At 31.5% G+C, this 23091-nt stretch overlaps 4 protein-coding genes and 1 non-coding gene across 11 annotated transcripts; 1 reads left to right on the top strand and 4 right to left on the bottom strand.

The window, feature by feature from the left end:
* Positions 1-1964: 1964 nt before the first annotated feature.
* On the bottom strand, positions 1965-3631 carry LOC114196203 (uncharacterized protein At4g08330, chloroplastic-like). Its single transcript, XM_028086769.2, has 2 exons — positions 3427-3631; positions 1965-2588 (listed from the first exon to the last, which is right to left on the bottom strand). Exons 1-2 carry the CDS (start codon positions 3525-3527, stop codon positions 2192-2194), a joined length of 498 nt encoding a protein of 165 aa, XP_027942570.1. The 5' UTR covers positions 3528-3631; the 3' UTR covers positions 1965-2191.
* A 911-nt stretch (positions 3632-4542) lies between these two features.
* On the bottom strand, positions 4543-5847 carry NPQ4 (Chlorophyll A-B binding family protein). 2 transcript variants are annotated; one of them, XM_028086472.2, is made up of 4 exons: positions 5531-5847; positions 5334-5438; positions 5000-5237; positions 4543-4906 (listed from the first exon to the last, which is right to left on the bottom strand). In XM_028086472.2, exons 1-4 carry the CDS (start codon positions 5738-5740, stop codon positions 4659-4661), a joined length of 801 nt encoding a protein of 266 aa, XP_027942273.1. In that variant the 5' UTR covers positions 5741-5847; the 3' UTR covers positions 4543-4658. The 2 variants fall into 2 exon arrangements, with proteins under 2 accessions (XP_027942273.1, XP_027942272.1); XM_028086471.2 differs by having other exon boundaries at positions 5334-5447; positions 5531-5846.
* Positions 5848-12668: 6821 nt separating this feature from the next.
* On the top strand, positions 12669-16996 carry LOC114162437 (filament-like plant protein). 5 transcript variants are annotated; one of them, XM_028046327.2, is made up of 6 exons: positions 12669-12928; positions 13130-13208; positions 13523-13674; positions 14493-14817; positions 15213-16474; positions 16565-16996. In XM_028046327.2, the coding sequence occupies exons 3-6, from the start codon at positions 13573-13575 to the stop codon at positions 16916-16918; spliced, it is 2043 nt and encodes a 680-aa protein (XP_027902128.1). In that variant the 5' UTR covers positions 12669-12928; positions 13130-13208; positions 13523-13572; the 3' UTR covers positions 16919-16996. The 5 variants fall into 5 exon arrangements, with proteins under 5 accessions (XP_027902128.1, XP_027902127.1, XP_027902129.1 ...); XM_028046326.2 differs by lacking the exon at positions 13130-13208 and having other exon boundaries at positions 12670-12928; XM_085666281.1 differs by lacking the exons at positions 12669-12928; positions 13130-13208 and adding an exon at positions 14166-14318 and having other exon boundaries at positions 13531-13674.
* Positions 16997-17111: 115 nt separating this feature from the next.
* Positions 17112-17196, bottom strand: TRNAM-CAU (transfer RNA methionine (anticodon CAU)). The gene is given in 2 exon segments: positions 17112-17147; positions 17159-17196. It is a non-coding gene; the product is annotated as a tRNA-Met (tRNA).
* Positions 17197-18447: 1251 nt separating this feature from the next.
* On the bottom strand, positions 18448-21033 carry LOC114196145 (TRAM, LAG1 and CLN8 (TLC) lipid-sensing domain containing protein). 2 transcript variants are annotated; one of them, XM_085666234.1, is made up of 4 exons: positions 20793-21033; positions 20608-20673; positions 19743-20023; positions 18448-19112 (listed from the first exon to the last, which is right to left on the bottom strand). In XM_085666234.1, the coding sequence occupies exons 1-4, from the start codon at positions 20830-20832 to the stop codon at positions 18795-18797; spliced, it is 705 nt and encodes a 234-aa protein (XP_085522360.1). In that variant the 5' UTR covers positions 20833-21033; the 3' UTR covers positions 18448-18794. The 2 variants fall into 2 exon arrangements, with proteins under 2 accessions (XP_085522360.1, XP_027942497.1); XM_028086696.2 differs by having other exon boundaries at positions 20608-21031.
* Between the last annotated feature and the right edge of the window lie 2058 nt (positions 21034-23091).

Raw genomic sequence — 23091 nt, 5'->3', positions numbered from 1 at the left:
CCAAAACCTAAATATCATGATTTATGAGTTTTTATTATTATATGATTATTATTAAAAAAAAATATATTTTCTCTCAATTTTGTTATAATTTTTTTTTTAAGAAATACTTATAAATTTTGTTATGAAAAAAATTTATAGGAAGTTGTTACCAAATTTTTTACAAACTTTTCACAAAAATATTTATAGGAAATACTTACGAATTTTATAATTTTGTAGGAAATAATTATCAATGAATAAATTATCTACCAATTAAGCTTCTTAGAAAAATAGCAGAAAATAGTATTTCTCTACAAATTCTTTTAACAAATTTATAAGAAAAATATCATATATTATGACAAATTTTAGTAGTGGGTGCTCAACTTTCTCAATTTTACTTAATGTGAGACTTAGACTCACATTTGGATTCGCAACAATCTTCTAAACAATCTCTCCCTCAAGTGTTAATCCTTTCACATTGACACACTTCTCCCTCGAACATAACACACTTCTTCCTTGAACATTTAATGTTGTCCGACACCTAAGACCTATATCCAAAAAGACTTAAAAAAAAACATTATCACTTAAGTGTAATTTTTTGAACAAAAATTGCAAACCTTTGTACTATTTTTTATAAACCAAAATGGCAAACTCATTATAGTGTAATTTTTTTGACAAAAATTATAAATCTTTCAGTGACACACAACTTTCCAAGTTCCCATACATCCAGAAGACATATTGAGTTGTGGTAACAATTCCAGAAGCAATTTTTATTTTTATAATATTTTTGGACTGCTCTATTTTCTTCATATTACTCGATGTGGAGACTTTGATAAATACCTAACTGAGAACCAACACAACTACATTCTTAAAGAGGTGCAGGAAGAAAACTGTGGGGGTGTAGGAAGAAGCACCCAGCTAAGTTATAGTTTTAATTCAAGCATGGGTCCATAAAGTCAATCCACTTTCACTTCTCATTTTGTTGAATACGTCTTTTAGGTCCAAAAACATATAGTTTTGGATTCAAATCTATAATTGTCTCCCGATAACATCAATCAACCTAAGATATTCGAACGTTTCAATTTCACTCAGAAATGCTTGTCATCTCTCTTTATCACTAACCCATACACAATATGCACAGACACCAAGAGGTGTGTGTCAAGGAGAGTAAATATGCATGAATAGTTGATTGAAGGGTGAGAAAGGAGCATCACCCAAAATCACTTTGAAAAAAAATATATCATTGTACTTTACTTTTTCTTCAAAATTCACTGTAGTATTTGTTAGTAATCTAAATATAAATTGAAAGTCTCGTAGAAAAAAAAAAGTAAAATTGTATATTAAAAAGAAACAAGTCCCACAAATATTAAACTTTAAGGTTTTATGTTAAGAACATGATTAAGTTTCTTACATAACTCATATCTCAGCAGTGATTAATCTTTCTCTGATTTATTTTGGTATCCAACTCAAATAGAGATAAGTATGTCTCCTTGTAGTAAGACCAACCACAATTAGTATTAGTGAAAATGTGTTGGTAAAACCTAACTCACTTGTGAGAGAGACAGATAAGAAGAATTCAAATATGAGTTAGAAAGTTCTAGGAAGATTAACCCTTAAAAGTTTGAAAGTAATGTCAGATTTTTTACATGAACAATTTATACTTGGAAAAAAAAAATAAAAAAGTGAATGTGGCTGACCCCAGCGTCTAAATGTCTAAATTGATATGAATATGATATCATTCTTCAAACTATCTTTATATTGATTTTTACTTTTGGCGTTTACCCAAGACATGCATACATTTATGGACATTGAAATGAAAGTTTGCTAAAATAATACTATACTATACGATTGTATATCAACATTATATTCATAGTCTACAATATAAAATATAATAAAATGCGAGGACCACCAGAGTAGGAATCATCAACTTTGAAATCTGATAATTCAATGTTAGATAATAACTTCTGATTTACCAGGTATCACACCAATTGATGCTATGTCTCAGTTTTTTCCAATTGAATTTCACATTCCAAAATCCAACAGCTACAACTTTTATATACAAACACACTGGAACAGGGCAAAGACAGAACTTTACGTATATGAATAATGAGTTCACACCTTAAAAAGAAAAAAAAAATCACAAACTTCTTGTAGTCAGTGATCATTATTACTATGTGGTAAGGAATGGAACAATTTTTGCTAGGTAATTAAAATGTCAAGCTGACACGGTGATTCCATATTCTTGAGATGAAGGTTGCAAGGCACGAATGCGAATGTCATATTTCATTCGAGTTGAGGCTTCGGTGGCAGGTGATGGTTGGGCTCCGTTTGAAAGGAGGGGAAAAGACGATGAAGTGTGATCATTGTAGGAATATCCAACATGGTTGCAACATTTGCGACAGAGAAGCTTGGTTTTTTTGCGGAACAAACCCCACGAGTGCTTAGAAAAAAATGGCGCACATTCAATTTCATCAGCACGGGTGAATCTGCTGTCATCAACGTTGAAGAATGATATAATACCTCGCCTTATGGATTTCCCATATTTTGAACCGATGGAGGATATGCTCCGGTTAGAGGATGATAGGTTAAGCTCATACCCACAAGTGCCACAACTGCAAAAACAAGAATTTGAAAATTCATTCGCATTGGATTTGGACCATCCCAATCATCACCCACCAAGTATTTGTGAAATGGTCAAAAAGAAAGAAAAGTAGAAGAGGCAAATTTGACCATAGCATACTGTTACAACACAAGGCAAAATTTTGCGACGGTTTACTGAGAAGTTGGTCTCGTTGTTTTTTAGTGAAACACATAATCAGTTTTTTTTTAATAATTTAGGATGCGTTTGATTTTGAAGATCGATTTGAGAAATTAATTTGAGTGGAATTAAGGGAAAAAGAAAGGTAAAGAACATGGGTAGTCGTGTTCAAATTGTATAGAGATGCCAAATAAACAATTCGACTAACATGGAAGATAATTATGTTTCTCAAGTTTGTGATGATCATGAGTTTAATCTTTGTGTGTGTCACGAAGAACATCTATTAAGATAAGTCAACCCTTTTAGATGGTAGTATTTGACTATCCCCGGAAATACTCTGGCCACTCAAAACATGTTAACAACCAAAACCTTTTCCATGAAAAAGGCGAATTAGATACCATGTTATGTTACTCTTTCATAGCAACAATCCCAAAAAAGAGAAACAAATTGAACCACACTTAAAGGAAAGAAACATTAACCCTAAAGAATCCGAAAACATGTGATGGATAGAGCATAGAGGAGGGAATATAAGTGAAAGGAGAATCAAGTAGCCACTGCTTTTCAGTCATTCAGACTTGAAAAATGACCTACCAGGTATATTTATTAGGAAAGAAGCAAACATGATATTGCAATTATTGTGAAAGAAAAAACAGAAGAAGAAAAAGAAAAGCAAAAAGAGATGGAGAAAGAACCTGTAGTGGACATCCCTCTGAGAAGAGCAGGAATAGGTGTAGGAGGAGGAAATTGGATTGTGATGAACTTGTGATTTTTTGTTAAACACGGAATTCTCCATTTTGAGATGAATCGAGTGAGCGAATGAGAAAGATAAAGAGAAAGAAAAGTTAATAATAACAAGAGGAAGAAGGAAAGAAACTGCCTTATTGGAAGTTATGGTTGTGCAGGTTCGTGTCCCTTATAGAGTCCACCACCACTTTGACTCTACCCAAACCAATTCACACGTCCTTCTAATTTCTAAACATTCCTTAAGACTTTTAATTTTTTATATACTATATTTATTTATTTACTACTTACACAATCAAATGGTCGTTTTTTACAATTTTACAAATCATATTTAGAATATATTTAACATTTTTTTTATATTTACAATTCATACCACTATGCCCGTAATTGTGTCCATTATAATTAATTAGGGTCACCAATTACTTCCCGAGTTAATTACACATTTGCTTAGTCATTGTAGCAATTGACGGGATTAAGAAAGACCTTTCATGTCATACGTTTAAATTAGAAAATTTGTGATGTAATAGACATTTTTACGTTTTTTTAAATAAATAAAGTATTTAAGCCATTGCAATATACATTTATTCACTTACTTTTATGATTAATATTGCTGACTATTTGTTAATTTAAAATTAAATTCGTAATTAGACTAAAATAAGACGCGGGACCAATCTCGTTAAGTTATTTCTTATCGTAAGACAGGGTTTCTTTTTGTAGTTGCTTTTGTTAAGTACATGTTAACGAAGGTGAGAAAATGTATGAAATTTAACGTGTTCGTGACATTTTTCGCTTTCTAATCTTCTTTGTTTTATAATAAATTTATCATAGAAATTTTATATGCTACCGCCCATGATGCAAGTGATTTTGTTTTATTTATGGAGGCGTCGACCAAGCATTATTAATATCTACCACGTATGTCAAAACAAACAAACAAAACAAATTATTTATATTTTCTTAGTTTACGTGTTGCGCCGACACCAAGCAATGGTTAATTCCCACACCGGTAAGCTTGTTCGGTGACACGTGTAACGTGTGTATGAGGAAGTAGGATATAATAGGGTAAAACAGATCAGAAAAGTGTGATGATTTTTTTTTTGTTGTTGTTGTGAACTGAATGCATTGATGATAGATAAGGAAGGAAGTATTGTTTAAACAGAGATAAAGAAAGAAAAAGAGCTATTCTCTATTCATCATCCCCCTCATCTGTAACGAATTTGCCAGTTCCAGGATTCAAAGCTGCAACGAAGAAGAAAAGAACGTTGAACAAGACAAGGGGTTCGATTTCGTTGATCGGTACACCGGTCTCAATGTTGAGCTGGGCGAGTGCTCCCTTCCCAGTAACAATTTCTCCAATCAGAGAGAAAACGAATCCCAATTGAGCCAATCTTCCCACAAATAGCTCGTTAGCTTTCGTGAATCCAAACAAAGGACCTGAAAAATAACCCAACAAATGTTACTCTTCTATAAATGTTACTATAAGAACTCCGAAATTGAACAACATTGTTTGTTTCGAAAGTGAGGTACCTGAACCGAGACCAAGTGCTTCTCTGAAGCCTTTGCCTCCGGGAATAACACCTCCGGTGTTGGGTTCCTCATCGTCAACAAATTTCCCACGGTCACCTAAACCTCCGATAGCTCCCAGCAGCGTGAAAAGGATGAAAAACAGAAGAAGTGGCTCTGCTTCATAAATGGGAATTCCAGTTTCCAGATTCAATTGTGCAAGAATCCCTTTCCCAGTTACTCCTTCACCCAACAATGATGCCTACACAAATGTTTTTATAAATCTTCCTGACTCACAATAAAATATGACGTCATGCCACTGTTTATTAAATTACAAGGTAAGATTTATTTTACTAACCGCAAAACCAAGCATGGCAACACGACCCACAAAGAGCTCGTTCTGCTTAGTAAAACCAAACCCTCCAGAAGTACCAAAGATACCATCTTCAACCTTTTGCTTTGGCTTTACAACCTCAATTAATGAATACACAACGTAAATCTCGTAATTTTCTGAGACACAGGTTTCATTTACATAAAAGAATGGAAAATGAGTACCTTGGTCTTGGCAGGAGGGGCCTTGGTCTTTGATTTGAAGAGGGCGAGAGTTGTGAATGTACGAGGTGAAGAAGGGAAAGGAGTTGAAGATGGAAGAGGGTTGAAGGAGAGTTGAGAGAATTTAGGCCTCAATTGGAGGAAAAGATCCTTCTTCAAACCCAGGGAGTGGCTGCTAGAGACACTGGACATGAGCAACATGGTTTGCGCCATTGGTGGAGTATGAAACGAAGTGTTACCTTACCTCGGTGGTTTGGTTCAGAATGTTGGGAATGGTAGTGTTGAATATGTTAAGGTAGGGTTTACCAAAATGATGATAGAAGAGGAACACCATCTATAATTTAACAAGGGTGTGGATGTGGTGTAATAGTTGATGACAGGCAACAAGAGTGACCACGTCTCCAACACTATTTGTGGTATGGTGATAATGTTTTCATTTCAGGTTTTGCAAAAAATAATATTCATCTCCTTTCGTTTCCTGCCTCAAACTTAGTACACTCACTCACTTTAGTTCATTTCGCTCTCTGTATTTTATTTTCTTGGTTCAATTTTATTAACGTACAAAATAATTGAAGTTGAAGTTTTTGAAAAGCAATGTGTCTAGATTCTTCCAAATTCTAAGTTGGGTTTTATTGCGGTCCAGAATCTGAAGAAAGAAGTTAGTCAGTTGTAGCTATGAGGATTGGACAAGGAAATCTCAACTCCACAAATCCTCTTTTGACACGTTAACAACCACCGCTGGATATTCCTAGTACACAGTTTTTGTTATCTTACCATCAAAAAAATACTTCTCTAAAATAACGGTTTAATAATTAACGCACGTGAAAATGTATCCACAACCTTCATTCATAACTTCACCATACTTTGTAAACTATTTTTAGTGGAGATTTTTTCCTCTCTTTACTTATTGGAAACATCTCTTAGTAAACAAAAAAGAAATTTGTTGTTTTATATAACTAAATAGATTTGGTAATTGTATGATGTACGATTTGTAAAAGATTTTATAACATGTTTTACATTGTTTTTAGGTAAATTTTTACATTATTATTATTCATTTATTTTTAATACAGATAATTTTGTTTATTTCCCTTTTTCCTGGCTTTTTTCATCTTTCCTTCTTCTTCTTCTCAGTCCCTTTCTATCCTCCTAACAAACAAAGAATGAGTGCAAAAATGATAAAGTTAGTGAAACCACCCACGTGGCACAAACAAATATGGAGATTTCTTCCTACACCTTCAAAATTTCTTCTACAACTCCAAAAAAAAAAATTAAATTCCAAAAATACTCTTTGATTATTTAATTAGACTAACTCAAATTTCATTTCCAAATTACTTCCAAATATCGACTTTCAATAAAGAATACCTATGACTGTTAACATCCGGTGAAAATGACAGACTTTCAAATGTCAAAAATATATATAAATATATATCGAAAGTCGACTTCCATATATATATATATATATATATATATATATATTATAGATATCGATGTTCGATATTATATAAATATATATGTTCAATTAATATTTGGAAGTACAAAATTTTCACTGATATTGATATGCAAAAGCATCTTTCATCGTAAGTCTAACATCCAAAAATAATTTTGAAAGTGAGATCTGCTCTACCTTGATTAGGGATGTCAAAAATATTCATATCCGTGGCAGATAAAACCCGCAATGGGTAAGAAATTGATATTAAAAATGGATACCTGCTATTCGTGGGTACGGGTATTTTTGATACCCGCATGTTAACGAGGCGGGTACAGGTATCATAGTATCCGTACCCGTGGATACCCGTACCCGCTAAACTTTAATTCACAAAAATACCCTTATATATATATATATATATATATATATATATATATATATATATATATATTAGTAAAAAACATTTTGTCCTAATTTTTTATAAGCTGCACATTTTGTCTTTTGTCTTCATTAGGGATGGCAACGGGGCGGGGCGGGGACGGGTTTCGCTATCCCATACCCATCCCCGCATAAAAAATTCATCCCCATCCCCATACCCAAACCCAACGGGTATCAAACTTTTTTCCCATCCCCATCCCCACCGGGTAACGGGTATAATCTCGTACCCATACCCGTACCCGTGTTCTAACTACTTCAATATTAATTTTTATAAAAGAAAAAAAATTACGGTAAAGAAAACATAATATTATGAAATATTCAATATTAGGAGGATTTTCTTCGATGCCAAATACCTTAAAATAAATTATAATTGTTTACATTTTATATTAGAATACCAAATAAAATTTCATGTGAACCAAAACATTTGTTAAATTTGCAAACTACAACATTGATGAACTTAGTTGATAAAATTAAAAAATATTTCAAAAAAATATAAAAGGAAAACAAATATTTAAATTAAAATATATTTTAAATGTTTGTTTACTTCAATTTTTTAAATTCTAATGAATATCTTTTTTATACACTAATAAAAGTTATAATATATCACTTGATCAAAATGACACAAAGAATAAATAATAAACATAATAATAAAAGGAAAACAAATATTCAAATTAAAATATATTTTAAATGTTTGTTTACTTCAATTTTTTAAATTATAATGAATCTCTTTTTTATACACTAATAAAAGTTATAATACATCACTTGATCAAAATGACACAAAGAACAAATAATAAACATAATAATAAAATTTTGACATAGATTTTGTATCTTTTGAACTTCAATATATGTTGGATAGTGACAAAAAAATATTCATAGCAATTACATTAAATTTTTATATTGTAGTAAATAAAAGTTATTTATACAATTAAAGTGGAAAAAATTACAGTATGATTAATAGTGAGTTATAAAATAACAAATAATTAGATAGAATATATCGAAATATTATTCTACATGATGAAAATAAACAATAAATAAAAATATTAAAAGACTAACAAATGTGTGTTTTAGAAATAAGTTGAGAGACTATCGAAAGAAATCGCACAAAGGAAATCAAATGTATAATTAAGGTATGATAAAATGAAAAATACCTTACAGAACTAATTATTAAATTATGTTTGAAGTGGTTAAAATTAAATAGAAATATCATTAGTGACCAAAAAATTTGTCATTAAATTACATATAAATTAGTAATTAAATTGGTCACTAAATCAAGTACAGATTCGATCATTGAATCGGTCACTAATTTAGTCATTGATTCAGACAATAAATCAACTACTACCACCAATGACGAAAAATAGTGACTGATATGGGTTACTGACTAAATCAGTCACCATTTCATGTTTTTCTTGTAGTGAATTATCATATACTATTCCTAAATATCATTATATATATATATATATATATATATATATATATATATATATATATATATATATATATATATATATATATATATATATATAAAATTTTAACCACTTCAAACAGAATTTAAAGTGAAAAAATTACATTATGATTAATAATGAGTTATAAAATAAAAAATAATTAGATAGAATATATCGAAATATTATTCTACATGATGAAAATAAAAAAAATAAATAAAAATATTAAAAAACTAACAAATGTGTGTTTTAGAAATAATTTGAGAGACTATCGAAAAAAATCACACAAAGGAAATCAAATGTATAACTAAGGTATGATAAGACGAAAAATATCTTAGAGAATTAAGAAAACTTTTCAAATATTAACATATAATTAATGGTTGAAAAATAACGAAAATTATTTTAATGAAACAAAAGAGTTCTTCAAATTAAACAAAAATTAATAATAATAATAAGTAAAGAATTTTTTTTATATTATCTTAAATTGAGAGTATAAACATTCTCATGTGAAAGAAAAATTTATAATAAATAAAAATATTAAAAAATAATATAAATATTCAAATGTGAGGCATAATTTTTTTTTTAATTAACATACATCATTTTAACATAATTACATAAAGGTTATGATAAGATAAAAAATATATTGGAGATGAGAATGAGTTTCATGACAAATGAAATAATTAAAAGAAATAAAAAATAGAAAAAAAAAATATATATATATATATATAGGGGTTACTTGATTAATTGTGAATATTTTAATAATTTAAACGAGAATGGAGATATGGCGGGGACGGGTATTATGGCGGGTATATGTACATCCCCATACCCATCCCCATACCCAACTGAAAAAGTCGGGGATTCCCCATACCCATACCCATACCCAGTCAATGCGGGGCTTCCCCGTCAAAACGGGGACGGGTTCGGGCAATACCCATGGGGACGGGTTTATTTGCCATCTCTAGTCTTCATTCTTCCAACTTCAAGTATTGGTACGTTGTCTTCTTTCAAGTACATCCCTTTACATTTTTCTCTTTCCCTTCTTTGAAATTGGGCATATACATCAAACTACCATATATAGATAGTGACATTTATGATATGCTTGTTGTCAAATGATGAAATCAAAATAAAATATTTGACACGTGACAGTTGAAGTTTATTATTTGATTATTTCAGGAATCAATCGGAGAAAGTGGACTTGTTGATCAAAACACTAATTAAAGAATTTTCATGAACGTCATTTTATATTTATTTTTATAATTATTTGGATTTGTATGGACTTGAGTTAGTTTGAAATTTATTTAAAATTTATGACAGTGATGTATTTTATTTTATTTTATTTGAATTTATGATTAAATATTTATTTTTTAAATAATTTTGTAAATACCTGCGGGTACCCGTGGATATCCGTGGGTATGAAAAAAATAGATGGGTACCCGCATATAACGGATATCCGACGGATATGAGTACGGGTACGGGGCGAATATTTATCCAGCGGATATTGTACGGGGGAGCTACTACCCGTACCTTACCCGCCCCGTTGACATCCCTAACCTTGATCAAATAGTCAACGAATATTTTTAAAATTTGAAAAATGTTTGGGCCACAGAAAACATTTTGGAGACGCAAAAAGAAATCCCCATAACTATTGGTTATGAACTTCTCCATATCCAACTTGTAGCCTTCTATAAATTTTCTGGACATAAAAAAAAAGTATTACATGTAGGTCTTTGAAGATGGACCAAGCTCAGTTCAAATGTTGATGGGCCTGTGGTCGATTCAATTGTTAAAGGGTTCTTTCTTCCTGCACCGCCATTTCCTTTCTGCACTCCCATGAAAGTTGGAATGCCATGGGACACTCTCGGTCAATAAAATATAAAAAAAGAATTTGAATTAATTATTTTAAAAGGTATTTTTGAATTTATAAATATACCCAAAATAAAATTTTTAGAGTATAAAAAAATTTGAAATAACTGTTTGTAATATATTTTCATATCAGAACAATTATAATGATTTTTGTATAATAATTACTATAATCATTGTATATATTTTTTTTCTAAATCATGTTTTCCAATAAAGACCCATTCCAATAAAGATCCGTTGAAATAATATAAGTATGTACGTGAATTGTGAGAAAAGTTGTGTTGACTAGTTAGTCAAGCATGAATCCTCCCATTCTCATCTTTATTTTTCATGAATTAAATGTTTTTATATTGTAAGGATGAACAATAATTCATAATAAAAAATATGTGGAATAGGTTGAACATTTGACTCTAGCATAGATCAATTTCCCATAACAGGTAAAAATGTGAACGTATCCTTTTTATACTATCCTGCAATTTGCATTAGTTTTTTTTTTATTATGTAATATTGTACATGTTAAATATGATTAACCATTTTTATTCATTAATATCATATTTATAAATATAAATGTATATTTTATTTCATGATTTATTTTAATATTTGTTATCACAATAATATGTTTCATTTGTTTATTTATAGTAAATAATAAATTATTAATATTTTAGTATTTTTAATAGTAATATTTGTAATAAATTCTTTTTTTTAATATATTTTAATTAGAGATTAATAAATTGTAAAAGATTTTTAATTTATGCGGGTCGATTTTCAAATCTACATTTATGTGAACTAGACCATATTTTTAATTCACAAATCTCATGTGAATCAACTCTCCTCCATTTATTTTTGTGGGCTAAATGGGAGGATCAAAATGAGTGAGTCACCCTTCTTATTACTCTTTGTTGATGTTAATTTCATATACAATATAAAGAAGCAAGAAACCAAAAATATTTAAACTTCGTGTAAGTCAAAATCAAATTATTTATTTGTTACAATCAAAACACAAAACACTATACTTTGTTTTCTCAATCTTAAAATCATTTCAAGGCCCCTTAGAGGTAGTACAAAGTCATTTTCATCACAAAGCTACTCCTTATGCTACACATTTTGCATTTCAACTTCTCTTAATCATAGCCTAATTCATATTGAAAAGCATATATATAGAACAAGAGTGAAAGAGTTTTATAAAATAGGTTAAAATAGAGATCGTTGCCATATTTTAAAAGAAAATGAATATAACCTTTTTAAGTTAACAAAATTATTGGTTTAAGCTTTTGAGTTAAAATTTTCAAACGTATTTGACACATAAAAAAATTAATGCAATTGAAATATGAAAATTATATTTATTCATTTTTAAAATATAAATATTAAATTAATAAATAAATAAATTATTTAAAGATTAAAAATATATTTCACTTTTATAAAAATTAAAACTATATTTGATTTTAATTTAAAGACTAAATTTTATCCGGTCTTTTTTTTCTTATGGTAGTGCTTATAGGAATATTTGCCTATGATTTTATTGTATGTTTAGCTTGGAAAAAAATTAAAAGTAAAGAGAAAAAAAAAATAAAGTAAGACAATTTATAAACTGTTTGCCAGAAGAAATATACAAAAGCAATAGGCAAACAAGAACAAAAATCAAAATATGATTAATTAATGAAAACTTATTTTATGAAAACTGATCTTTAAAAATTTAAACTTTTTCAGTGACACATAACTGCAACGGAAAATAAACAGAGCAGGTAGATGTTAGGGTTTTAGACAGATTATTAAGAAGGGAAATGGACAGTGACCTGCATTAATGTTTTTTCTTATTCGGAATCCCCCATTTATAGTCCTCATCCATGGCGGGAATAAGAGAAGCAAATTTTCAAATATGAAATTAGATTAAAAAAATTTCTCAAAAAGCTGAAAAAAGTGATCTTGGTCTTTCTTGTCATACACACCTTGACCTTGAATTTCACAACTGGACACGAACAGTCACGTGCCCCTCCAATATTTTATTCGAAGAGAGAAGAAAAGGGCAATCATAAAAACAAAAATTAGAAACTCCCATTACATGCTTCTTGTTTTGTTTCTCAGTAGCAGTTATCATTTTGTATGTTTCTATGAGGTTACTATTGGCCATTCTACAGATTTTTTGTCCACAGATTCTGAACTGTTCATGTTTACAATTTCATAATTTTTTGGGTTCCAGCTACCGTTTAACCTGTCATTCACACAGTGAAAGACTCAAAGGTACTTGATCTCTTGTTTCCTCAACATTTTTCATTCATGTTTTAAAGTTCCGCTTTGAAAGAAGTAATTTTTTTATCCAATTGTTTTGTTTATGGGAATGTTGGAGGCAGTTTGTGTTCTGTGGCAGAAAAACTCTCTCGTCTTGCGATATTTTGCATTGCCTGTCATATCATTTACTGTTTCATTACCTTCAATCTGTAGATTTGAGGCGAAATGCTACGAAATATATGTGAATACGAATCTCAATAATGCTTCAAGAACTGCGTATTTTTAAATTAAGGTTCATTCTTTAGTCATATACCTCGTGAATTTATTGTCGGTGTGTTATGAATTATACACAAAGATGGTCAGAAGAAAGAAATGTTAAGCCATGTAATCCTGTTTTCTTTGTAAACAATTGAGAATGTTGAAGAAGAAATGTGTTTTTGAGTTTGACTTTCCACTTTCTCATGTATAACTGAAGAGTCTGTTCTCTAACAAGGTGAAACGTTAGCGAAGTTTGTTTATAAATCTCTTCATTATAATCTTGATCCTTGAGAAAGTTTTTTGTTCTTCGTTTTGGGCAAGCTTCTAACATCTGGGTTTTTCCCGCAGATGAAATGCTTGCAGTTTTCAAGTTAATTTCAGGTTATTAGTTAGAGGGGATGATGGGGGAGAATAGAGGGTTATGGGAGAGGAAATCTTGTGGTGAAACTGAAAATTCAAGCTCTGCATCATCCCTTTCTGAGGAGCAATTAGATGAAGAGGTAAGCAGTTTACTACTGTCATTTTAGCTAACTGAAACAAAAGATAAAACCTCCAGAAGCCTGGTACATTTGCTGTTTTCGAAATCATTCTACTAAGCTGGGGTTACAGTGATATCAGAAATGTTCAGTCTTTGTTCCTTCTTGAAAATCTGGGGTCTTGTTGATATGATATTTAACATTCACAAGTCAAAAGTTTTAAATTATAATTTGATTACTGTTCTGTACTAAACTTAGAATTCATCAATTAATGGATGAATTTTACCAATCAATTACTGCTATTAAGATGACATTCACTTGTTTTACTCCCCCGTTATCTATCGTTTTCTGTACTTAAATGTCATTACATAAGATAAATAATAATATAGACAAATGTCATAATGCTTGTAACACGAGTAAACCTGGAAGATTGAAAGAGTTGTCAAAATAACGAGTTCATCCAATTGAGCCAGGTTTCACATATTGCTGATATTGGTCCCTTAATTTATTTGCAGAGGTAATTACTGTCTTGATTAGAAGGTGATACTTACAGAGTCTGTCTCCAAAAAGAAAAAAGAACAACTTTGTTTCCTGTTACATTGATAGCAATTGTTTGAACAAATGAACTAAGACAAGGCTAACTATGACTCGTACATGTCTTTTCGGATGTATGTAAGTTCAGTACAATGAAGGATGTATATATTACCAACTTCACTGCCATACATTAATGTAAATGAAGCATAATTATCATTTCTTTTGAGCTGTTCATCGACTGAAGGTTGATATTTTATCTTGTTACTTTCTTCTACTTTATGCTGAGTATATTTTTCTTGTTTCTGCAGGATGAGGCATTGAATGAATCTCCTATTGAGCATAACCAGTCACCCGAGGTCACCTCAAAAATTGCGGTTATACCTGAAGATATTAATGATATGTCATTTATCAAACCACAATCACCTGAAGTCACCTCACATGCAACAGAGAATGTAAATGATGGCTCAACAGATGAAGATGTAAATGGAGCAATGATAAGTATATCAAAGGATAGAGATGTACCTGATGGATTGAGGAATATGTCAGAAAAGCTGTCTGCAGCGCTCGTGAATGTAAGTGCCAAAGAAGATTTGGTTAAGCAACATGCCAAAGTCGCTGAAGAAGCTATTTCAGGTACATTTATTTCTAATGATCAGTAGTTACCTCTCTATTCTTACTTGGATATGCTTGCTGTAGCGGAACTTGTGTCTAAACAATTCATCCGTTAAACAAGTAATAGCAAACCGAAGGATTTCCCAGTCCCCATATTTTTACTCTATAATTCTAGTCCATAACTTTTTACTTAGTTTATAGCATTCATCTCCGTTTTCCCACAAGTGCCTCATTATAGGCTGTGGTATCCCTAACTCCCAGTACCCCATAACTACATAAGTTGTGTCCATAGTATTTTGGTATCAATGGCTTAGATATGATCAGCAGAATGCTAATGTTAAATGATTGCTGAATATGTATTTCTTTTCTTCTGTTTCTCATTGTCTCTTAACTGGATAATTTCCATGAACTTATAGGCTGGGAAAAGGCTGAAAATGAAGTGACAAGTTTAAAGAAACAAGTCGAGGCACTGACTCTCAGAAATTCAACATTGGAAGATCGAGTCACACATCTAGACAGTGCACTTAGGGAATGTGTTAGGCAGCTTAGACAAACAAGGGAGGAGCAGGAGAAAAACATTCATGATGCTGTACTAAAGAAAACACATGAGCTGGAATCTTCCAAAGCTACACTAGAGAAGCAGCTCATGGAGGTGCAGAGCAAATCAGATTTTTCGAATGCTAGTTCTTCGACATCAATTGATTTTGACAAGTACCAGAAGGTCGAATATTTGGAGAAAGAGAACACGGTTCTCAGACATGAGCTCCAAGCTCTATCTGAAAAACTGGAACTCAGGACAATAGAGTGGAATTTAAGTACTCAAACAGCTGAGATGGCTAGCAAGCAACATTTAGAAAGCATCAATAAAGTGGCCAGGCTTGAGGCTGAGTGCCGGAGACTGACAAACATGGCCTGTAGAGCTTCCACTACATCATCCTTGTGTTGTGTTGAATCTCTCAAAGATGGTCAATCAAACACTGGAGAGAGGACTACAGTGGAGATTGATACCACAAAGAAGAGTGGCTCAGAACCAGACATAGATGAATTAAGTTGTTCTGATTCATGGGCATCTGCACTAATTGCTGAGCTTGATCAGTTCAAGAATGAAAAGTACAAACAAATTTCATCCAGTTCCATTAACATTGATCTCATGGATGATTTTCTTGAAATGGAACGACTCGCAGCACTCCCAGATACTAAGAATGAGAGCTTTATCAAAGAGTCAGCTGTTGCCAATGATTGCATTCACGAAGAAAGCTCCACCAGAGAAGAGTTTGACGCTAGCAATCGGCAAATTGATGAACTAAAAGAGAAGCTAGAGAAGGCCAAAGAAGAGAAAGAGGAAGTGAAGGCATGTTTAGTAAAAAGTGAGTGTGTCATTGAGATATCACAGCTTAAAATGAGGGAGGCAGAAACAAAATTGGAGGAGTTGCAAAGAGAGTTAGAGAACGCCTACAAATCAAAGCAAGTGTTAGAAAATGAACTAGCAACCATGCAATCTGAGGCTAAATCAATAACTGCAAAAGTTCACCTAATAGAAGCAGAAGTTGATAAGGAAAAGGCTATATCAGTCGAAATTGAAAACAGGTATAAGGAATTAGAGGAAGAACTAGAAAGGAAGAAGCAGGAAGAGAAATTCGGGTCAATAACCTCATTCAGTGAAATGAAGCTCAAGCAGGTTGGTAATCATGAACATGAACATTAACATCTATATTAAATTTTCCTAACATGAAAACTCATTTAATACTTTTTACATGTTCTACGCCAGGAGGACCTAGCATTAGCTGCAGGAAAGCTTGCTGAGTGCCAGAAAACAATAGCGTCTTTGGGGAATCAATTAAGTTCACTAGCAACACTGGAAGATTTCCTGATTGACACTACCAGCATTCCAGAACTTTCTGCAACTCCATCACTCATTGCTAGAGACGGTGCAGTCATGTTGAAGTCGAATTCAAATGGCACATACTCAACAAAAAGAGATTCTGGTTCTTCAAGTAAAAATGAAGAAAGCTCACCGCCACCCTCATCAACTAACTTGCCAAAGCATGATTCTGAGAAGAGCATAAATGGTTTTGTAAATTTGTTCTCTCAAACCGAGATTGGACTCCAACTAGAAATTTAGTGGGGACTAAAACTATAATGATGGAACGCCTTCATTTACTGCTATCTATCATATAATATGACAATCAATTTTTTCGTATTCTTGTGTTGAACCATGGATTACATTCTTTATGGTTTTGCTACGTAAAACTATTTCTGTATTCCCTTAGTAATCGTAACAAAAAACTAACAATAACCGAAAACTAAAATACATTTGGGGTGAGAGAGGCTCGAACTCTCGACCTCAGGATTACTCAGAAGCTATGAGACCTACGCGCTAGCCAACTGCGCCACCACCCCTTTGTTCAAGGCTTTCTCATTCAAACGATCTGACCTCATCTTTTCAGAAGTTAATATTGACACTTTTGCTGCCTAAATATAATTTTTAATCAAGATAGTGGTTGATTGTAATTAAATTATAAAATCATGTTTTTATTTTAATTATTAGTGTTACATAGTTATATAATATTATTATTTCTGTTGTTAATGCTAGTTAGATTGAATTATTTAACATCAGTTCGCTCTATAATTGTTTTCCCCTAGAATATGTTTTTCTTTTTTATGTCCCATAGTTGTAGTTATTTAAGGAACGGAACATTAATTGTACTTCTGTGCTATGAAAAGCACGCAACCGAATATTAAGGTGTTGCCTCTGCAGTAAAACAAAGTATTTAAATTAAAAGAAAATGAAGAAAACATAGATACTTGATACAGAGAGAGAGCAAGAAAGATAGAAAATAAAAGGCTAGGAGGAAAGTACTCAAATTTGTTATGAATTTACAATTTAAACGAGTTTATTTGTTTTTCTAATTAACTTATTTAAATTCGTACCAAATTTAGTCAATGAATCATTAAGTTTAAACTCAAATGTAATTCTTTTCCAGCTTTATTCAATAATGATAATATTTTATTAAACTTCAAGTATTATTTTTTAGATTGTTCACCGTAAAGTTACGTTTTTATGAATTTATATATAATTATATCATGTATGTAATTTCAACTTATTCGGCACCACTAGGGTATTATTACATTTTATGATTGTGATTTGGTAGTTTTTTTTTTATGATGCGGAAATATTGAATTATATTACAGTAGTAAGAGTATTATGTTATGGATACACATTATAAATACAATTTTTGATATTTATTTTTATATTATATATTTTTACTAGTTAAATCTGAGTCGAGTTTATGATATGATGACTGCTCTCAAAAAAGCTAAGTACTACTTTTAATAATTAATGGCATGGTATTTATGCGTTTTAATACATTAAGTTTTCAAAGTCTCAATGTGACATGTTATATTTTTTAAGAGAATTTATTTTGGTCATTTTAAACAAAAATGTTAATAAGCTAATCGAACCCCTCGGCGTGTTAAAAAATTGAATGATCTTAAAGATAGACAGCAGAAACAAATCACTTTTAAAAACATAAACCATCGTATTAAACTTTTAGAAAATTATATTTACGGACACGTCAACTATCATATTAAGACTTAAAATTAAATGTACCAAAACAAAAAGGACAAAAATAACATTAGACATTACACAAATTTTCAGAAAAAAAAAAATATATACTATTCTAAACTCGTGTGTCTAAATCCAAGTTATTTCAACCCGAAACGTTATTCTTGGTTTGGAATAACCAAGGAGGAGTTGGTAAATGGCAACTTACCAGGATACAACATGCTGGAACTTGATGCTTCGAAATAATTCTTAGAAGAAATTACAGATAATCTATCTGTGTTGTATTTAAAAAACTAAGAGGCTGAACATATTCATACACAATCACTCTCCATGCATGCTGCATCGTTTCCCTTTGTTTTTTCCCATTAGCTGAAGATTAAATATTGTTGTACATACACCAAAAAGAGTACAGTATTGTACTTTTTCTCTTTTGTCACTCACGGTGGTCATGAAGATTTCGCTGTTGGGACTTCCTTTCTCTCTTAAAAGCTTTGAGAAGATCCATGCCAAGACCAATGTTGAGCAAATTCATCCCAGCCATGCCCAACAGAGCCAGTGGTAGCTCTACACCCTTTTGAAATTTGTGAGCATCCTTCATGAGCTTGGCTGTGATGAGAATGTGAGGTACAGATCTTGCCACACAGAAGGTGACCCAATTCAGAAACCATTCTAACTTAACAAGAATGCTCTTTGCATCCCGAATACCGGCCATTCGTCTCACTTTTCTCACATGCAGAAAGATGGAATGCAGCTGAGCCATACATCACAAATAAGTAAGTATTCCTTAGTTTCTACATTGACCATTGAGTATTATGTAGTCAGGGCTTAACAACACACTCATACAAATGAGAAATTATAACATCATTTGAGATGAGATAATCTCTGTCCAAACTAATCTTTAAATAATATGTAATCATGAGTTACTAATTCTTACTTACTAAAATGCTCGACTATGTCACATAAAAATTAAGAACGATGATATTTTAACTATTCAATTTTAACAATTTTCTCTTGCAAAATGAGGTGTCATCTTCTATGTGGATTTAGAATATTGAGAATGAAAAAATAGAAAACTAGTGAACTGCTTAAAATCTAACACCTAAAGTTGTAAGAGAAAGTTGTCAAAATTTAGTAGTTAAAAAATTATTTTCCAAAAATTAATGGGGATCATGTGGTTCACAACAATCTAACAATTTTTCTCATGGACACGGTGCTTTACCAAAATACCACCATCTAGCAATATCTTTCTACGAACATCACATACACATACAACTTAGAAAGGGGGGAAAACTTAGTGCCAAAATTCTAGTCTTTTGAAGAAAAAAATAAATAAACATTAGATATAAACAAGGGCAAGAGTTTCAAAGGAAGTGTGGCTTACCTCACAGATGAGAGTGAGAATAAGGTAGTTGATGGTAACATTTCGATACAAAGCAAGAGTGAAGCAAATAAGGAGAACCAGATGATGCACAAGGATAGAGGGGATCCAACCATTATACAAGCGATAATGAAGCATATCCCACTGATCATACGCAAAGTAACCACATGAGAAGCTCAATGCTTCAAAGGCCCAAGGCCAAGTATGTTCAACCAACTGTGAGTGGTCAAACATTCCACTTGGCCCATTATTACTTAACAACTCTCTGAACAAGATGAGGATCACTGCAAAAGAAAAGGCAATAACAGCAAGAACCCGATGAGAAGAGAAAGGAGAAAAGGTATTAAAAACCACAACATCTATACGGAATTCTCATCGATCCAACAGAAAGAATTTTAGCAAAGAACCACCAACAGAAATGCAGGAAAGTAGATTGAGGTCTTGTTTGGTAAGAAAAATGAAGAAAAATCGAAATAAGATCATTTCATAAACATAACCTAGGCTACGCATAACTTAAAATCAGCTCTCTATAAATGCTTCTACGGACAAACTTATTCAAACATGACCTAAATGAAAAACGAGAGGATTTTGGAGATTCACGGTAGAAAACAAGACTCGTAGAATGCTTGATTAATGGATATTATTGAAACACTCTCCCTCAACCGAGTTTCAATTCAAGCAAAAGTTTGTTGAAGCTGGTAGCACTCAGCTGTAATTCATATAATTATCATTTCTCTTTTACAACAAAATCAGTCGAATATCCCTAGAACTCTGCTTTCTGGTTATGGAAATTGGGTGGCCCGAAAAGCATCTAAACAAAGTCATAATAAAAAAAGAAGCGAAGTTATAAGAGAATTAGAGAAATGACCTGAAGCGGAAGTGACGAAAGAGTGGAGAAGAGAGACGGAAGTGTTAACGAAGAGAGGATCTTTATCTGCGGGGGAGAAGAATCGGATGATGCAATTAGATGTCTGATAGAAGATTGAACCTGCTACGACGGAGAGAAGCTCCCACCGCTGATTCAACAAAATCTGAAAACAAACGGAGCCTAACCAGAGAAGTAGAGTGCCAAAAAAGAACTTCTCCACCGCATTCCGCTTTCCTTCACCCATTGCCATTGCTGCTTTTGCTTCTTCTTCTTTTTCTTCTTCTTATTCCATCCAATCCAAACAAGCCCCTACTTTTATTTGGTGCTCTTCTCCACTCCAATCTTCAGTCTTCTCATGTCAACTGCAACAATAAATTTGTCTTAATTGCTTGAATCGAAGGGAATGGTATCGTACCTGCTCTAATTTTTTTTTTTTTTATCTTAATTCCTTTTATCATATTCTCACACCTAAATTTTAAATAATATCTCAATATGGATAATTATATAAATTATTAACAGATTTATATTATTTTTTAAATATTTAATGGATATGCATGTACTTTTTTATAAAAGAATTAAAAACTATTTGATAAAAACAAATTAAGATATTTTAATATTTTTTTAAAGTATATATACTTCGAGAGAGAAGAGTATTAGAAGAGTAAAATATTGCAACAACTAGTATGGTGAAAAAACACCAAAAATATGTTTTTAAAAAGTAGACACAGAAATAATGATCTATTAATTTCAATAAATGTTTAAAGATAGAGTTTCAATTGACACATAATAGTAGTAATTTCAATTTTTTACTTTTAGTTGTTGGTAAACCGTGACTATTTATATTTTATATTTTGAAGTAGAATCGTCAATTTAATCCAGTTTAAGTTTGGTCTTAGTTCATATGGGATGGAGTCAAAAAGTTTATATGACAAAAAATTCTCTAATTAAAAAAACTTACAAGACTAAAAAGTTCACAAAAGTTATGTGAGTCAAAACCACTTTATAGGTTTTTATTTTAAACATGAAAAATATATTATTATTTTTAAAAATACCATTAAACTTTTGATTTGTGTATCCGGACCTACTTGGTCATGGACTCGAGCCATACTGTCTCGACTGTCACCACGGACTAGACCGTCTTAGCCTGTCTTAATCGTTGGCATATGTCGACTCATCTCGATCGTGGAATTGGACCGACTGGTCTTAGCAGTGGGCCCAAACCGACCCATCTCGGTTGTCGGGTCGGATCGGTCCATACTGGCCCATCTTGTTTGTGGATTTAGGCCAACCCGTCTCAGCCTTTAGCTCGAACTGACCTGTTTCAGTCTTTGGTCTGACCTGGTCCGATCATTCAGTCTCAATCTTCGATCTAGGTCAGTCTGAGATGAATTGACTTCATTTCTGACTCAAAAACTCAAAATATTATTTTTTAAAATTAATTAAAGTATTTTAGTGAGTCAAATCCACCTTATCCCTAATCCTAACCTACTTGAAAGGGATGTTTAAAATTGAAGGTTTTTTTAGCACTCTCATTTGAGAGTCCCCTCAAAAGGGGTTTAGGAAGAAATGAGTCAGAACTCACCCATCAGTCATTGACCAAATAGATATGTTTACTTTTAAGTGAAGTTTAAATTTTAATTTCTTGTTTTAGAAAGATATGTGAAACCTTTGCTCATTTACCATTTAACCTAACCGTCTGAACTTTCATGATCTGATTCAGTTTACAAAGAAAAGGATAATTTGATAAACTAAAGAGAAATTATAAAAACTAAATTCAAGAAGCAATACCCATATTAATATTTGTTAACGATCGATCCACACCTTTCAACAGAATGACAATATATCCAACCCTCAAATAACAGTACGGTATTGATTTTAGGTTAAAATACTCTGTTGGTCCTCGTTTTTGTCGCAGAATCTCAATTTGATCTTCGTATTTTTATTAGTCTCAATTAGGTCTTCATTTTTATAAGTTAGTATCAATTAGGTCCTTTCCGTTAGTAAAGAACTAACACCGTTAAATAGATGCCACGTGTCATCTCCTCGTTTTTTTGAATTTTTGAATTTTTTTTTGAATTTTTTGAATTATTTTTTAAAAAATATTTATGCCACGTGTCAGGTTTGTAGTGTATCACGTGTCAATCTAATATGGTGACACATGTCAAATTATTGTATGAATCTCAATTTGGTCCTCATTTTTGTTAATTTGATTTGATTTTAGTCCCAAATTTTTTTAAAAAATTTTAATTTCATGTGCTCCAAATTTAGAACAATTTTAATTTTTTTATAAATATAATGATGATACTTTTATTACAAGTGATATTTCTATTACATATTTTTAACAATATTTAATTTATTTAAATTTATATTTTACGTTAAACTTTATTTAAATTTTATTTTAAAATTATAAATATATAGATTAATAAATTTATATTCAAAATATTTGTATAATATTCAATATCAACAATATTTTAAAGTTCGTTT

This window comes from Vigna unguiculata, chromosome 9 (genome assembly GCF_037176805.1).
Source record: "Vigna unguiculata cultivar grain cowpea cultivar isolate G323 ecotype 2 chromosome 9, ASM3717680v1, whole genome shotgun sequence".
In the NCBI taxonomy this organism is placed as follows: domain Eukaryota; kingdom Viridiplantae; phylum Streptophyta; class Magnoliopsida; order Fabales; family Fabaceae; genus Vigna; species Vigna unguiculata.
Note: the sequence above shows the minus strand (reverse complement) of the source record. Positions and strands in the feature narration are given on the sequence as shown.

Bases quoted from the DNA above. Each gene is read 5' to 3' on its own strand.
- LOC114196145 (XM_028086696.2), bottom strand. From the start codon at position 20,857: ATGGCAATGGGTGAAGGAAAGCGGAATGCGGTGGAGAAGTTCTTTTTT. The intron at 20,024-20,607 runs GTCATTTCTCTA...TTTCTTTTGCAG, and splicing joins TTTCGTCACTTCCGCTTCAG to TGATCCTCATCTTGTTCAGA. The intron at 19,113-19,742 runs GTAAGCCACACT...TGTATGGCTCAG, and splicing joins TTCTCACTCTCATCTGTGAG to CTGCATTCCATCTTTCTGCA.
- LOC114162437 (XM_028046327.2), top strand. From the start codon at position 13,573: ATGATGGGGGAGAATAGAGGGTTATGGGAGAGGAAATCTTGTGGTGAA. The intron at 13,675-14,492 runs GTAAGCAGTTTA...TTGTTTCTGCAG, and splicing joins AGGAGCAATTAGATGAAGAG to GATGAGGCATTGAATGAATC. The intron at 14,818-15,212 runs GTACATTTATTT...ATGAACTTATAG, and splicing joins CGCTGAAGAAGCTATTTCAG to GCTGGGAAAAGGCTGAAAAT.
- NPQ4 (XM_028086471.2), bottom strand. From the start codon at position 5,740: ATGGCGCAAACCATGTTGCTCATGTCCAGTGTCTCTAGCAGCCACTCC. The intron at 5,238-5,333 runs GTTAGTAAAATA...ACATTTGTGTAG, and splicing joins TTGCCATGCTTGGTTTTGCG to GCATCATTGTTGGGTGAAGG. The intron at 4,907-4,999 runs GTACCTCACTTT...GTTATTTTTCAG, and splicing joins AGCACTTGGTCTCGGTTCAG to GTCCTTTGTTTGGATTCACG.
- LOC114196203 (XM_028086769.2), bottom strand. From the start codon at position 3,527: ATGGAGAATTCCGTGTTTAACAAAAAATCACAAGTTCATCACAATCCA. The intron at 2,589-3,426 runs GTTCTTTCTCCA...TTGTTTTTGCAG, and splicing joins CAGAGGGATGTCCACTACAG to TTGTGGCACTTGTGGGTATG.